The 17,632-nt window shown below is 42.5% G+C and overlaps 1 protein-coding gene across 1 annotated transcript in view; it reads right to left on the reverse strand.

The window, feature by feature from the left end:
* TAFA2 (TAFA chemokine like family member 2) overlaps nt 1-17,632 on the reverse strand; it is a 1,231,988-nt gene that overhangs the window by 419,320 nt on the left and 795,036 nt on the right. The window contains exon 5 of the mRNA XM_078655863.1: nt 5,040-5,146. Within this exon, the coding sequence (XP_078511989.1) occupies nt 5,040-5,146 (107 nt within the window). The remainder of the gene's footprint in view (nt 1-5,039; nt 5,147-17,632) is intronic.

The following is a 17,632-nucleotide window of genomic DNA, read 5'->3' on the forward strand; positions in this document are numbered from 1 at the left end:
TCCACCAGTAAATCTGATTAATCTCGCTAGATCTGCAGTCATATGCCCTGGACAAATGTGACATGCCTTACTCGCTGTTTCATTGCCATCTGAATTTCTGCTACTAACGCGGGGTCACACAGGTGGTGTAACCATGCGCTCTATAAATGGAAAAATAAATAAATAAATCCCTAAATGAGCCAAGTCATCAACAGTACTTTTAGCACTTTCAGGCTAATAATCAATGTGCTCTAGGAGAAGAGAGACTCTGGCACTTACACTAGTTGTGTGACAGAACAAAACATGTGACATATGTATCAATCTAAACAAAACGTGTTGACTCCTTACACAAAATGAAGGCCAAACAAGAAATGTTCATGTTTCCTTGTTTTTTTTAAATTTATATTTGCAGCTACTTAATAGCATAATAATTCTAATGTTCCTACTTGCTTGCATTTGGCAAAATCCTTAAATATGCAAGAGTGTGCACACACAAACAAGCATTACATGCGTTTCTTTTCAAATATCTCATGATTCTCTTCCTCTCAAACATACACTCTCTGCTTCCACATCTCTAACCTCAAAATCCCTCCCACGCTCAAATTCTGTCCCACTTGTAGCTAATTCTGTCCAACTCTTGACCCAATTGTATCCTATGACTCTCTCTACCAATACTCCTATTTTTAATCTGCCATCTCCGCGCCTCTCAACTTCTTTCCATAGCTGTCCGGATCTCTTCCTTATCTCTATCTGCGTTTACCCCTTCTGCCTCTCTAGCTTTTCCCACTTTAAACTCTCTGCTCCTTTCCCCTCACTTTTCATCTTCATTCACCCCCATTTTCCCTTGTCTCCCATCAGCAGAAGGGCCCACAGCCAGAGAGCTTGCGGTGGCAGACTGTTAGTACTGCAGGGTCCCGAGCATGTGCAGAGTCGAGCAGGGTAGAGGTCAGGGGAAGAACAATACTGTCCTCCAATGGGAAGGTCAGTTGACCTCCTCCTACCTCACCTGGGCACCAGGGAGGCCACTTAGGCCATCTTCATCACCATCATGGACTCAATGTCCCAGCAAGTGGGCAAGGTGGTGGTGTGAGTGCGCAGGTGCAAGCGAGTCTGGGGAAAGACAGTCAAACCCCAGTGGAGGCCAAGGGGTGAAAATGGCCCTTTGTACCTGAGTTCCTCCAAGGACCCAGTATTGATGCCTGGCAGGGGGTGGTGAGGACAAAGAGCTTCCCTCTGGGTAGGAAGGAAGCAGAGGCCCTCTTGCCTCTGCGGCAGGCCTCCAATAGGACATTCAGGCCCCATCTGGCCGCTTGCGATAGCTGCATAATACAAACAGGCGAACACAGGCAATATGCTACCAAAAATCCGGCACACAGCTGGCCCTCGGGCACCAGTCCCCTGCCCACCTTATCAATCCGACCCTGAGTACAGGTACTCTCCTTGACAGTGGAGAAGTGCAGGTACTCAGCTCGGTAAATTTAAGAAGTGCAGGTACTCAGTACCAGTGAGTACCGGCCCATTTAAAGCACTGCCCAAAGCTATAAGAATGGCTTGGGTGGTAGGTATTAGTCATTTTTAAGGCATATTGAATAAATAATAAACTGTTGTTGTGGTCATCTTTAAATAAGCTAAACAGTGCCACCTTGTGACTGACTGTCCCCATCTCCGGTGTTGACAATTAAGTGCCAGTGCTGAGCCCAGCAACCACACCCCTTGTGACCCCTGGTGCTGCCTTTACGGTCCCTAGTATAATCAGTGGCAAAATCAGTGCCAGGAACTCAAGATGCTCGTTTTTATGGACTTGGTGGGGGCTTCATCACCTCGTTGTACAAAAAAATATAATAACTGGGATTTGTCTTTCCCTAGCAGCTGATGAAAGTAAAAAATATGTTTTTAAAAGTATATATGTTGTGTGCGTGCTTGCAGCTTTGAGTGTGTTTATGTAAGAGAGTGCAAGTGTATGTATGTGTAGGCAGAGTGTGTGCATGTGTCAATACGTATGTATATGTAAGTGTGTGTATTTGTAAGCATGTATGTGTGCGAGTGAAAGTGAAGGTCAAAGGGCATGTGAAGTCACTTCCGCTACCCCTGCAATTTTGGTGAATTGAAGTCCATGATTAGATGCCAAGGCGCTTTCCTCTCGCCACCTTCTTAGGGCGTGACAATGGCTGAACCTGGGGTGATCTCTTTCTGCAAATCTCTTCCTTTAGCCACGAGACTCTAAGTCTCCTAATTATTACATTTCCACTAATTCTGCCACTTTTTTCGCGTGCCGCATTTTTTCTCCAGCGAAGAACAGCTTTACAGGGCAGAGAAAAACTTGAAATTGCCATATCAACACCACAAAAAAAACTGAAAAAAGACGATTGAAAAGCTCTAACCATGTTCTTTGACGTACTAAATGTAAAGAAGCAAAGTATTGAAAGGCCTCCGATGCAGTCTGAATTCTCTTTACTGTCATTACTTGCATTTTCCCTCACTGGAGCGATCTTTAAATAGGATTGCTCTCACTGCGAGGCCACGCATTTTCAATTGTGCCATCCATTCCAAATGGAAACCACGTCTTCATAATAATTTCATTTATCACAGAGTCACAGTCAGTATAAGCTCTCTTTTATCATCCTAAAGTCTTTAAATAAACATCTGGGAGCGTCGGTGGGTATCTGTCGGTGAACTTTTCATAAATGGAAAATGACAGAAAGAGAAAAAATAAACAGGCTTTCGCCCCCCCCCCCCCCCACCCGCCCCAGACGCGGCGCAACGGCCCAGAAGCCCCCATCCCCCTCCCCCTTGCGAACATACGACATTTAATTGTAAGCTCAGTTAATTGTCCAGTTTGTAAAATCGCAATGAGTGGCCTACACAGGCGTCGCGCTTACAATAGATAAGCGCATCCGAAGATGATGGCTCTTCTGAAGGCGCCCCAGGGACAGGTACACGTCTTAACAACTTTAAAACAGTCCTCCCATCTGGGCTGACATTACCACATGATTACAGCGCAGGAGTAATGTGCCAGATTGGGTGTATTCCGCTGCGCGCCCCAGCTCCCCAAGGTGCCAGTGTGCATGCGACACTAATGTGGTGCATATGTTCGGCTCGCTGCACACCTGAAGGTCTGCCGTTTCTGGGGAGTCTGTTTCTTCATACCCAAGACAGGGAAAAACAAGCTGCCACGCGCCTTCTCCTTGGAGATGCGCGTGTTTGAGGAGGACTGTGGATTGCTTCAGCCTCGCCCGCAGGGAGACAGCGCTGATATTTGCAGACAGTATAAACAATATATGCAGGCGAGCTTTGTATGTGCAAAGGTGACAGCCGCGCGCCACCCTGCCCTCCTCCCCGGCTTGGAAATTTAATTCCAGCAAATCTAGCAATCTCAAAGCCATCTTTCATCTTTAAAGGAGTTGGCCAAAATAAACTACCTGATATTTCGATTGTTTCATATGCAGCAATAAAACCCCAGATATTTAAGCGCTCGTTTTACCTTGGGCCTATAACCGAAGAAGGATGAATTTTGGCTCCTAATCGTACCGGGCTTTTTTGCATCCTGTCTGTTAGTTTTATTCTCATCCCGTTTAGCTCTGCGCTCAGAAGTTGGTGTATATGAGAATTAGCGCTATACAAAACACCAAAATAGGCAATATGTACTATACTGATAATGTGTGATTGTACTGAGTTGTTTATTTACACCCCACCGAATCAATCATCACCAGACCGAAATACGACATTTGACCTGGCCTCCAATGCATGTTGTTTCTGTGATGTGTTATGGGATTTTTACATATTGTTCTATAGGGAGAGTTACCGCTAGCATTCGTCTGGGCGAACGAGTGTTTATATGGAACAGGTTGCATAAGCAGGATTTGACATAGTGTATTAACTACACTATAGTGTATTAACTACTGGTTAATAGTGTATTAACTACTGGTTAAAAACACATAACATATACTGGCATCTGCAGGGTGCGTCTCTGCTGGTCGCCGTATCAGGGAGATGAGCCTGTTCTGTTAACACCAAAATATATTTGATAACAAGTATTTTTTTCATACCAAAGTGGAAGTTCGGTGGGGACCATGCAGAGGTTGGGAGACAGTGGACTCCACTACAAGACAGCCAATTCTTGCTTTGTGCCTTTTCTTTCCCGTAGGGTCCAAACTTGCAGTATCTAATTGCTGTGGGTGTTGAACCTACTGCCCACATCATAATATGAAATCAGGAATTTATTGGCTTTTTAGAGAAAGAAGACACTTGGATAGACATGAATTTCCAAGTTCCTTACATTGACCAAGTAGAACAATCAACACTTGTTCTCTAATAGGGTTGGAGATTTGCATGTAAGCCCATAAAGGGTAATGTTAGAGCTGTAAGTCAATACAGGGAGTGATATAATCATTAATCAAGAGTGCTGTCTTGATTGGGGATGGTTTTTGGAGGAACATGTTCAACTAAGCTTATATATCATTGAAACGTGGCTCAGTTTACTACTAGTAATTGACTCTTTTTACCCTCAACACTGCTCATCAAAAGGGAAAACAGATCTGGCTTTGCCACTGAATTCCATCATCTCTGAAAAAGAAATACTAATGATGGTTGCAGATACTGCTGAGAGACCCACTGGCACCAATATGGATGCCACCGACTCTGTTAAGAAATACATCCGTTGTGTAGGTTCATTTCAACATAACAAAGAGATGCATACAAACAAACAAAAAACTCATCACATTGTTGTCAACATCATGGAAGCACCCAATAGCACCTGTTATGGCCCTTCAGCAGAATTCTGAGTCCACATCACAGATGAGAAATCATAGGAATGGCAAGAGTTATTGACTTTCTACAAGGTCAATACGCGCCTTAGAATATGAATATTTAGGGGTTGTCAAGCCATCTTTCCATTCTGTCCTTGCTTCAGCCAGGTGGTCTAATGTTTCTCATTGTTCTCTCACTATGTGGAAACCCATGAAATTACTTGACCTTTTAACATAAGCCTGTGGTTTCACTATAATAGTAGTTAGTACTCATCTAGTGCTACATTAATTATATAAAAATTGGGATGCACATACCTTTATGATGGTTTGCCCCTGCTGCTAATTTCCCCCACAGAGTTACGACAAATATTACTATAAGCAGTTTTCCTTTTGTTGCTTTCTGTAGGTATCTCTTATTCATCCTGTATAAAAAAGAAACATTTACGTATTAATGAAAGTATTTTGTGCACTGTACAATAACTTGTTAATTTGGCTATCAAGAGTACCATTTTCAAAAATGAGTATCAATTGTCATATATATATATATATATATATATATATATATATATATATATATATATATATATATATATATATATATATATATATATATATATATATATATATATATATATATATATATATATATATAATTATATGTATTAGTCACAGCTATCCCCCTGTGCCAGTGAAGTAAATGAGCAGATATTGGAATAATATCCTAGCTTGCAAGGCTTCATGGGAAAACTATTTGTAGAAATATATACACATAGAAGTAGTCTTTATTGTTAAGGGTTATTCAGCCTGTGAGGAAATGTTGGGGTGGATGGGAATCCACCCAAGTAATAATGTCACTATCTTGCTAGGTCCAGTAAAGGTTTCAGTGATTCAAATCTAAGTCCAACCCCTGGCACCTATGGTGCAGGGCAAACAGGCATATTAAAAAATAAATGCGTAAAGCATTTAGAAGTACCGAACAGTTAACATGTTGAAAAACACAACTCAATAAAAATCCTACTCCAATTTCTATACATAGGGAATAATTTAAATAACAAAATGACATGAAAACAATATAAAACCAATAAGGGGACCCAGTGATATGAATTAAACATTTTTAAAATAAAAATAGCACCAACAAGCGTTAAGCACCAACCACAATCATCTGGTTGCACTTGACTGGTACCTACACATATTTTAAGGCTGATTGTGCGCAGGAAGGACACAGAAGCCATATTCCACAGTCCGAAGTTTTACCTTCTAACTTAGTCTTTGAAATGGAAGTCAAAAATCCTCAACTGAGCACAGCAGCATGCTGTGACAGAGAAGGGTTTCATGAGGCCGAAAAGCCATTGGACGAGGTGCTAGTTAGGACATTGACTTTTGGTGGGAAAGCTCTGAGAGGGGAAAATTCAAAATGTGTACCCAACAAAGGTTCCTCTTCAGCTGATACTTCTGGTGTCTTTGTCTGGTGAAGATCTCTACGATTGGACTAAGTATATTTTTTGGAGCTTGGAGTCCACCTGTGGGGTAAGGCTGAAAGCTGTAGCTGAACAGGACTCCAGAAGCCTGGATACCTCTGTGTGATGTGCCGCTGGAATGGATTTGCTGCTGCGGAGAAGCTTCAAGTGGGAGCAACTTGAGTCATTGTCCTAACGGCAATGCACCTTTTTCTCATTGACTTGGCAGGTTTGACCCAGTCCTCTAGAGGTCTTTGGAGCCAAAATGTTTTGAAGTCCTCCGTTTCTTCGGATGTTTGGAGGAGTACACTATGTCACAGTCAATGGTCCCTGGATCTCAGGAACAGCAATTGGGGGTTCAAGACTCACTTCATCAGAAGCCACCAGCATCCAGAACAGGTTCAGATGGAATTGTTAAGCTGGGCTCCACCAGAAAAGAAGCTTTTTATCAGCTGTTTGTAGTCCTGTAGTTTAACAGAAGGTCAGCCAACTGACCCTTGGAGTTCACTTCTTTTTTCCTCAGTACAAGTGGGAGCAGGTTCAGCCCTTCAGGTCTCCTGACAAGTTCTTCTGTCTTCCACATGCCCAGTAGTGTTCTGAAGAAGGTGCCCAGTGGTGCCACATTTATGCCTGCCACCAGTCTGTGGTAGAAGAGACCCCTGGCCCTTCTCTGACCAATAGAGTGAAATTTCACAGGGATAATCCTACCCACGTTTGTGGCAGTTCCTGGTTGCATTACAGTAAACAATCCCACAGTGCACCACTCTATCTACATCAAACATGGCAGAACCCTTCTCTCCGTTCAGAGACTGTGTGCCCACTCCCAGAGGCGTACCCAGGGAAATGATCTATCCCCTCCTCTATGGTCTCTTCAAATCTGGGGGCAGCTCCTCCCACTGAGATTCGTGTCTTCTTGATTGGGGGAAGAAAAGAAAGGCGCTTTCCAGGTGTCAACTAGCATTTGCCTTTGAGAGGGTAGACCTCTTTAAAGTTATTCACGTTCCTGGGCACAGCCTAGATAGTCATTCTGCCAGAGGAACAGATGCCCAATGCCTTTGTCCTGTTCTGGGAGCTGCTTTCACACCTCATCAAGTAGGCTATTCAGCTACCAGGGCACTGCTGGAGCTCATGCACATGGGCCTACTAAGGCTTTAAATATGTAAAAGGTACATTTTTAAAAGTACATTTTTACTAATAGTTACTAAAAATTCAATTTTACCATTACATTGGATTATGATGGGCTACTAAAAAGAGCGTTCAAATTATATTTCTAGGTGTTTCCTAACCTAAATGTAATAATGTAACTCAGTGTTTTCCTTTGGAACAGCCAGTCTTGGCACAGGGAAAATACTTTTGGGACTTTTTCACTGCATGGACCTACTTAGCATTACATTTTAATGTCCCACCTTTAATTACCACATGGGCATTAACGCCTATTTGGGGGTGGATTATTAATATTGAAGAGGAACGTTTAAGCCTGTCAAAAGGCATTATTTTGACAGGTTAAATCAGCAGTCTAAAATTGAAACTCCCAGGCTACAATTTTAGGCCTGCAGTCATGCTTGCTCCACTACTGTAGTGGGTGGCACAATGGGTGCTGTAGTCCACAAGTGGTATGTAACTTACAGACCATAGGTATACTTTGTCCCTTATGCTAGGGACTTAAAGGTAAGTTAAATATACTTATTAGAGTATAAACAGTGTCCACATGTTTTAAGAGATGGGGTAAAGGCTCTATGTTGTTGCAGAAGGAGGGGGCTCTCTTTTCAAGAGCAAGGGCCCTCACACACCCTTGAGGGTGTCATGCTCTTTGTTTTTTTTATCATAACATCGTAACCCAGCGAATAAAACATCTCTTGGGATTCCCATAGTTGTTCTTATGACACACCATCACTCCACTTCTACTCAAACTCCTTTACCATACACCCTACCACTCCACTGAACTCACATCAGCAAAAAGAAAAGACCTCCAGCAAAGAGCCATCCACGGGGCCCGTTGGGCATTGCAGCGCAAGCCCCACGAGGATCTGCCCTATGATGAAGCATGACACCCTCAGGGGTGTGCAATGGCCCTTGCTCCCAAAAGGAGAACCCCCGCCTCCCTTTTCCTCCTTTTTTCACCTCCCCCTTTAGGAACTGAATGCTTCTTGTTTGACCAATTTAACCCAGGGGGACCTGCTTTAAGCCCTGGTGCCTCCCGTTCTTATGTCTTAAATCCTCTTTTCGTGTCAGATGTTGAAAAATACCAAATCCTGGTCTCACCCGCAGATTCCACGCTTCATGAGAAGTCCTATGCTCCAGATTTCTATCCATCAGTATTTACGGAAAGCAATCTCTGAGTGAAATCATTTAGATATTGTTCACATTTTTGTAAAAGCTATTCAACAAAAAGTCCACTATATCTGTCTTTAATTGCAATATATTGCCCTATTTGTATTTTTTATATTTTAAGTTGTGGGGACACTATAATTCAATTGAATACATGCATCAAGTGAACCAATAATTTATTACAAAGTATATACAAATATGAATTAATAGATAGAAAATATAGAAAAAAATAAAATTTCGAGAGATATAGATACAAAGGGAAAGTACATGGATACATGAACAGTACCACTTTTTAAAACGATAATTATAACTAACAAAGCCATAAATCCGGCATGCAAACACCCTGTATAATACTGTAAATTACCCTGTGGGCAAATCAAGTAACATCTGAGTAGGACAATTCAACTCAGATATTTTTACCAAGATCTGCCTTCTCAATTGAACTACATTTTAATAACTGGTAAAAACAACCCCTGAATGGAGTTTCTAGCAGTTTCTAGACCCGAATTCTGAGAAATTAAGTTTTCATACATGCCAGAGCACTTTCCTCTCACATGCAATACTGCGCGGTTAGGGAAACTAAAATGACAGACCTGAAGCCACATTTTTCCTGTCACAAATATCGGAGATTATTTATTTATTTAATATATTTCTAGAGCGCATTGTCACCTGGCAGGCATCCTGGCGCTAGCAGTTAAGAGTCACATCACAGAGCCACCTAAGTCTTCGGGGAATAAAAACGTGTTTTTAGTCTCCTTCTAAAAGGGAGAAGGTCACTCACTTGTCTGAGTTCCAGAGGCAGAGTGTTCCAAAGCTTCACAGCTGAAACCCCAAAGGATCTGCCACCTGATCTAACTTTCCTAAATCTCGGGACGTTTACCAACTTCGCCCCAGAGCAGCGGAGGGTTCTCGTAGGGACATAACATCCAAATTTCCAACGAAAGGAAACGGGACCCAGATGTAAATGTAAACTGCAGAACAAACATGTGTTGTTTCTCTTTTAAGCCACAAGTACGCTTCCTGTGCCAATTTACTGTTGTCTTACTTAAAAGTTAACTAAACCAATTGGGTCCATGAGTTTAAATAGTAGTCTCATAGTACCAAAGGCAAAATCCCAGTGAAACTAGTTGCAAAAAAATGGAATAAAATCCAGGAAGACCACACAGAAAGGTAACGTCATAACTTATTTCAGTAGCAAGTAATTGAATAATTCAACCTTAACTTGCATTAGCAGGCTACCACTCTCTCTTACAGAAATGTTCACATTTATAAATAGGAATAATTAATGACTTTCATGTAAGCAATCCATTGTGGTGAATGATCCTGAGGACTCAGAATAATCTATATTAATGCAAAAATGAAGGTCACTGGCATGTTTGCGTTATAATACAAATGTATATAGTCACATAGCTAAATTAAATGGCCTAATGAATCTTTATGGAACCATCTAATCATTATAATATTCAACATCCCATAAGCAGAGAAAAAATATTCTACTGCATTTTTACTAACAAGTAATTTGTCAGCACAGTCGCCAGCTCAGACATATATTTTTACCTAACAAGGTTTAAAGTGAGCAGAATAGATTACAGATATGATAGCTCACTGTTCTAGTTCCCACATGAACATTAGATCAAAAAGTGGTAATATCAGATTAATTCAAAGTCAAGAGTGGTCTGCTGTTTGCACAGCAATGCAGTTATACAGACCCCACACGACTGCCAAATGGATCAACATGACGATTCAATAAGGATGAAAGAAAGAAGAGAGGTACCCTATAGGAATGTAATCATGCTTAAGTTAAAATGGCCTATCGACTATCAGCCAGGGCAGCTCACCAATAGTACACAGGAGGGGAAGTTTTGGGGCAGGCTTGAAACCATGATATCAACTTTACTGATTCCTATCCTGCAAAAAATAAGCACTGTAGAAGCTAGATTGTTAAAGCTGAAGGAGATGGTTAGCTGCAAACCCCCGACTACAATGGCAGCTAGTTCGATGTCTTGCATAGATCAATCAAACATCATGGGGACAGGTACCGGAGAGGGTTCATCCACTAGTTCTATAAAAAAACAACAGGTACCAAACCCGAGAAGTTCCAATAACATTACGCCTAGTAGTGCTGATAACCAAGCCTGCACTGGTCAGTGCTCCATAACATCAGGTTCCTCTATGCCTCCAAGGGTTGGGAGGCTAGAGAAAAGGGAGTTACAACCAACGAGTCTCCAAGTGATAGACCTGCCACTGGAATCTACTCCCTATGTAGTGGTCTTGGGGAGCATTCCTTCTCTCCCGTGGGCACGGGTGTCTGTGTCATTGTTAACTTTGATAACCCCCATATTGCGGGCAGGATCTTATCTAAGGATGCTTGTAATGCTCCATTTAACCTAGGATCTGTCATCAGGCCTTTCCATTGGGTTACTTTTATAAACCAGTCTCCTCTAGGGATATGTATCATAATATCCCTATGGTAGCTCCTCGAGGTGGGTGGTCAAATAGATCAGTATATAGGCAACAGTATACTCCTATGGCTTATTTATCTTTTGAGATGGAAGGTCAGTCTGGCGTTCGCACTCCCCTGGAATTAAATAATAGATTTTCTGTTTTATCTGGGTTGGGGGAGTGTGATTGACTAAGGATCCCTATGCCCTCTGATAATGAGCTCATCGTACATACTCAGTCCCCAGTAGAGGTAGCTGAGAGGAGCATAGGTGAGATATCCAACAATTTGAAATCATGGAACATTACAGGGCTAGCAAATAAGCTTCAAGACCTATTATGGATGCGATTTGTGAAGCAATTCAATGTAATTAGCTTCCAAGAAACGTGGTCGGTGGAATGCAATTTCTTTTTGGAAGTTTATAAGGATTTTTGTTGTCCCAGCTACTCCTTCGGTGAGTGGAAGACCCAAGGGTGGTCTAGCTGTATATATATAACTTTGGCGGTCGATTGCCAGATTCAGGTTGTGTCAACCACAAACCCAGGAATGCCTGCATTGACAGCCAAAAAGGGGGACACTAGATGGGGAGTTATTAACTTTTACAACTCTGTGGCCTGCCCTTATGGTGCTTGTAATATCACCACCCTGGGAGCATTTATTAGGCAGTCCTTTGGTTCTATCCTACATAACCTTATGGTTTTTGGTGATTTCAACATTCATCCTTGTGGAAACCCAATGTTATCTTGTATATCTAAGCTGGGCTGTCCCCGAATGAAGGGGTTTCATTTTGTACATCATGCCGAGGGGGCATTGCTGAATAATTTGATTAATGAATTGGATATGATGGCCTTGATGTCCCTAACTGCCCTGCACACCATATATCCTGTGCCAACTTTCAAAGGGCGAAGTAGGGGGTCGTTCATAGCTTTTATTTTAATCTCTTCCTCCCTACAATCTTTTTTCATGGTTTTAATATTCTTGAGAGCGAATATAGCGATCATAACCCACTTAGTGTTTATATGTTGGGACCATTATCAGGACGAATTGGCGATATAACAAATCGGGGTTCTCTTAGACCAACCAACGGTAAACAATGACTTAAATGGAGTGTCAAGAAGTGGTGGGGGGGGCTTTAGATTTGCATCCCACATCACAGAGGAATGGGTGCTCCATTTTAAATCCATGTTTGACAGCCCAATTGAGCATACTCGCCAAGAAGGTCGGGACACAAATGTCCCTGTACTGATTTTTGAAAAAGGTGAGGTTATGGCAGGCACCGCAGGGCTATCCACTAATAAAGCGCCAGGCCCAGATGGTATTACTCTGGACCTGTTTAAGTCTGACCCTTTGTTCTGGACTCCGGTTCTAGAGACCGTGTTTAACGCAGCTACAAAGAATGGTTGTCCTCAGTTTTCGCCCTCTTCCACTAGGATGTATGTCGTTACAACCCATGCTTTTTCCACGCATGCCTTTACAACGCAGGTTTTACAACGCAAGTTGTTACAACGACTTGCGTTGGGGGGCGCTGGATAGTGGAATAGTTTAATTTACTATTCCAACTCCAGTCTCCGTGGATAGTAGGGAAGGTTTTGGATAGTAAATTAAACTATTCCCTATCCTACAGCGCCCTCCAGCACAAGTCGCTGTAACGACTTGCGTTGTAATACCTGCGTTGTACAGGTACTGCGTGGAAAAAGTTTCGTTTTAAAGGATGTTTCCCCTTCCACCAAGGATTAAAAGTGAAGGGAACAGGACTACTTTTGTATCCACCTCGAGATGTTTTCTGCACAGTAGATTCGGTTGTGCAAGACGTCAACTTTCAGTATCATAATTCATCACCTCCATTTAGAACTAAATTCTCACTGTGAAAATCACAGAGGTGCCTGGAGGCGATGCGTAGCACAGCAGCAGCAATGCAAAAATCTCACTCCCTTTCATACATAGCGCACATCCGAAATTGATTACACAGGTTTCCAGCACTGTAAATGCAAAACATATGCTAAATCTGCCACTTTACTCCCCCTCCTGCCAGTAGACGCTTTGGAATTTCTCACATAACAACATTTCCTGGGAGATACAATAAATTCTACGTCTGCTCATTTCCAATCTTTTTTTCTTTCTAGCAGCCTCAACGGGTGGAGCGCGGACGCCCCTGAAAGCTGCACCATTTGAAGAGAAAGGTCGCTGAGAAGCATATACTCATTTGCATTCCTAATCCTAGACCTCCATGAAAACCATATGCTGCATCCCCAGTGTGCAGCTTTTCAAAGGAAACACACTGTTCTGTATTCTGTAGGAATAAAGCAAAATCTGCACTACTTTTCCAGGCTGAATCACCTCCCCTAGAGACTGCATGAATACTCACATCTCTCCCCTCAATCAGCATACCTTCAAACAAACGGCAACATTAAATAGTTTTGTATTTCTTCAGTAAACGTCAAACAGGGATGTCAAAGAGTAAATAATGACACTCAAAGTGTGCATTTCATTGAGGGCACATATAAAAGCATGGGTCGGGCGCTGAAAAAACAGATGATGGACCGCTGTCCATAAGAATGAACATCTATTCGCCAAGCCCATTTCAGCTGCATTAACCAGTTTTGCCGTCAAAACACACTGCCTACATAAACAGCTTGATCAGGCATTCTGCGATCAAACTTCTCATTCATCATAGTTTACAATTAAGCCAAATCCTTGGAATCCACCCTGCTCACCACCTGTAGCATGTGGCTCAAGTGAATCAGCTGGTTGATCAGCCATGGTTCAACTCCAGCTGTTCCGGGAGGTAACACACCCCATTCTGACCTCTGAGTGCACAATAGCTTTTCACCAGCACTTGTCAGATGGATCACTGCTCTCTGCAGCCCCCCGCTACACTTCTGATAACTTGGAATGTAACATATTGATATCGGTGGCCGGGCAAAAATGAGATATTGCTAGGTAATTCTACATCAGGGGACATATTCAAAGATTATTTCGACAAAAGGAGTGGACTTCTCTCTGTATATCTCCATGATCACATCGCTCAATTTGCCCGTTGTACATCCAGTGTCCTACAACATCCGCTCTCACAAGTGCTATTAGGGTGGCCAGATTCTCAAAACAAAAAAAACGGGGACAGGTAATAGACCTAGAGTAGGACTACGGTCTGCAGTAACCATCAACATAAAAGTAGGACTATTTGACAGCTGTCATAGACATAGAAAAGGGACTACAATGACAGTTCCCTCCACAGACCAATATGAAGCATTACAGACAACAAAACTGAGGTCTTTTATTGGCACACTTCTCCTTTACACAGCAGCATTAGTACTTTTTATTACATTTACACTTTTAAGGAGTATAGCATATATTTGGCAAAAATCAATAAAACATCACAGGCTAACAAACGCCAGTGCAAAGAGAGCATGCGTGTGCATGCTCAACCGGAACAATGAAAAACAGGGACATTTCTGTGTTTAACCCGGACACTGTTTGAAAACGGGGACATTTGAGTCACTTGGAGAAAAGTGTCGGGACACGGAGACACTTCTCCAAAAACGGGGACCGTCCTGGGAAAACGGGGACGTCTGGTCACCCTATATCTCCTTCTCCTCTCAAATACCACAAGAGTCAGCTCTGATGTGGGAGGACCAGGATACAGCTCTGGATGTGGGAGAAGGATCATGGTCAAGGAGAGCTGGCTGTACTTTCTGCTGATTTGGGTCACTGCAGCATCGCAGTCATTTCATACCCTTGTCTTCGCTTTCTCTGTGGAAGTTCCTTCCATGCATTCTGCAGAGTCTCAGCAATAACATTCCCTTTTCACCACCATCAGCAATCCCAGCTTCACTCTCAATGACTTCCCTCATTTGCATCGGCAGACACAGTTTCAGATCTATGTAATGTGAATTTGGCACATGTCACTCGGCTACATCTTTGTTTGTTAGTTTATTAAAAGAGCCATCACCGAAATCGACAACGCAAGTCTCCTGATTCCCCATTTCTAAATAAATCGCATGTGTACAGTGCCTCTGTGATGCTTTTTCTTGGACGAAGCTCTGAGGTTGCAGAAGAAGGTGCCATGTGATGTAACTTATAGAGGTGTTCTATGCCAAATGGAAATGGCCTCTTTGATGGACCATGATAGTGCTCGTGGCATTAACCATTATTCATTATTACAGTAAAGGTCCTAGTTTTAGCCAAACGTACGACTGCAGGTTGATTTTTATTCAGGAGGACTTGCCTCCTGCACATTATGCCTTTAGATCTTTTCTCAGTAGTACATTTAGTTCATGACCCTGCGCACCCAGGATCCCTCCCCCTCAAGCTGCAGCGAATTGGTGATTCTGGACCACATCATTCTACGCTCCAGAAGTTCAAAGGGCATGCATACAATTCCCTCAGATCCTCAGAACAACAAGCATTTACAATGCAATAGGTCTCGCAGCATTAAAGTTTGAGTTACTGGCATTGTAAATGACAATGCTTTGCATTCATTTTTTTTTATTTGCAATTGGTATTTAAACGTTGTTTGTGAATGGTTAGCTGTGCTTATGCTAACCAAAGTTGGCAGTAATATAGAGTGCTAGTCTTGCTTGTTATAAGCATGCTGATTAAAAAAATTATTTACCGCAGGAGAACCTTACCGACTACACTAAAGGGTAATAAGCTACATGAAAATAAAAATATTGCTTAATATGCTAATGTGCTCAGAAGCCAAGGCACAGGAAAACCAGTAAAACAAAAGCAAGTCGAAAATTCTAGTAGGACAAATGCTGCTGTACAAAAAAAACAGGACTGGGTAGAGGTGTCAGACTGGACATAGGCACTTGTTCTGCAATTTATGCATGTGTGCACTTATATATGAGCTGTCCGTGTATGCCTGTCCAATGTAAACCGTCTACGGGTACCCACGAAAAAGACAAAACTACATCTACCCACAATAAATTGTGACCCGCAAAACAAATCTCTCAGAAGCTTTAGGAAAGAAAGCTGAACATCTCCTAATTTGTTTTCCCAAAAATTAAATATGAAAAAATTATCTGGCCTTGCTGCTGCTAAAAACACACGTGTACCTTACAGTTGGCTGGATGAGAAAAAGAGAAACACATGAAAGGAGAGCATGCAATTGAAACACCAAACATTGAAGTGGAAGCGAGGGTGGGGGTTACTATGTTAGAGATGAAAGACGAGAGAAGCCAGGTTAGGAGTTAGATATTGAGACAAGGACTAAACACGTTTTAAACTACAGAGAGTAAGTGACATGCAAGAGGCGTTATGTGCGTACCTCGTACTGATTTGTGTGTTTTAAATAACAATGGCATGGAGGGACAGGCTGTTGAAACTACGAGATGAAAGCAAACATTCTTTTTTTAATTCACCAGGCTCCTACATTAAACACCCGCTGCTCACCTTTATTATGTTTCTGCTTAGCCTACCTTTGTGCCTGAAGTGCGAAAGCATTATTGGGAGCAAATCAACCTTTAAAAAAAAGAAATGTCACCACACTCAGCTTCGTAGTGCAGCCACCTAAATTTAACACCAGCTGCTCACCTTTAATACGTTTCTGTGGAGCCTGCACCTGTGTCGGAGGGTGGTGGAAGGGCATCAGAAAAGACGGGAATAGAGCAACAATTTGTTTTTCTAAGTCAGCACACTCAGCTCTATAGTACACCCACCTCCCTGAAACACCCGCTGCTTGCCTGTAATAACTCTCTGCAGAGCTCAGCCAAGCTGATCAGTGTGTTTTCTAGAGATCACGGAACGCCGGCAGTGTACATTGTAATATGTGAACATCGCATGTTTGCGAAGTGAGTGCCACTGATTACATTAAGGCAGTACAGCCACACACAAACAAATACTATTAGAAATAAATACAATGCCTCTGTAAAAATAACAACAAAAATAAAACGGAGTATGCATACAAGGAAAAAGCTATTACTTAAAGAGACGGGATATGCATTATGCCTTTGAGTTCATCCGGCTCTGCCTTGATGTTTATAATCGCAGCATTTGTGTTGGAGGGCAGAAGCAGTGACAGGGATGCCCCATGTTTAAAGAAAAATCTGCTTTTGAATTGGAGAGTGGTGGGAGGACAGAAGCAAATACGGGAGCAAAGCCATTAAAATAAAGCAACTTAATTTTTAAAGTCACCAAACTGAGCTCCAAAGTTCAGCCATCTACATTAAACACCCGGTGCTCGCTCTCCTAAGTATGGCCTCTCCGAAGTTTGTACTGAGCCCGCATCTGTGTTGGAGGGTGGTGGGAGGGCGGAAGGAAAGACGGGAACAAAGCAACAATTAACGGGTGATTTTTTAAGTTTGAACTGTGCCACCTACAGTAAACACCTGCTGCTCATCTACAATATGTTTCTGCTTAGGCTGTCTTTGTGCCGGAGGGAGGTGGGTGGGCGGAAGCAACAACGGGAGCAAAGGAACAATTTTATTAGGAAAAAGTCACCACATTGAGCCCCGAAGTGCAGCCATCTACATTAAACATTCGCTGCTCGCTCTCCGAAATTTGTATGGAGCCTGCCTCACTGAAGTTGGAACGGAGCCTGAATCAGATCAGAGGGAGACTCACACAGAGACGGGTTGCCTAGTACACAGAGCTTCAGTTAACCCAGGATCACACGCAGGAAAACCTAAGCTTGGCACTCTGGAGTCCGGAGTGACCTCCTTGCCCGGGAATCCAATTGTTTT

This window comes from Lissotriton helveticus, chromosome 1_1 (assembly GCF_964261635.1).
Source record: "Lissotriton helveticus chromosome 1_1, aLisHel1.1, whole genome shotgun sequence".
NCBI classification, from domain to species: domain Eukaryota; kingdom Metazoa; phylum Chordata; class Amphibia; order Caudata; family Salamandridae; genus Lissotriton; species Lissotriton helveticus.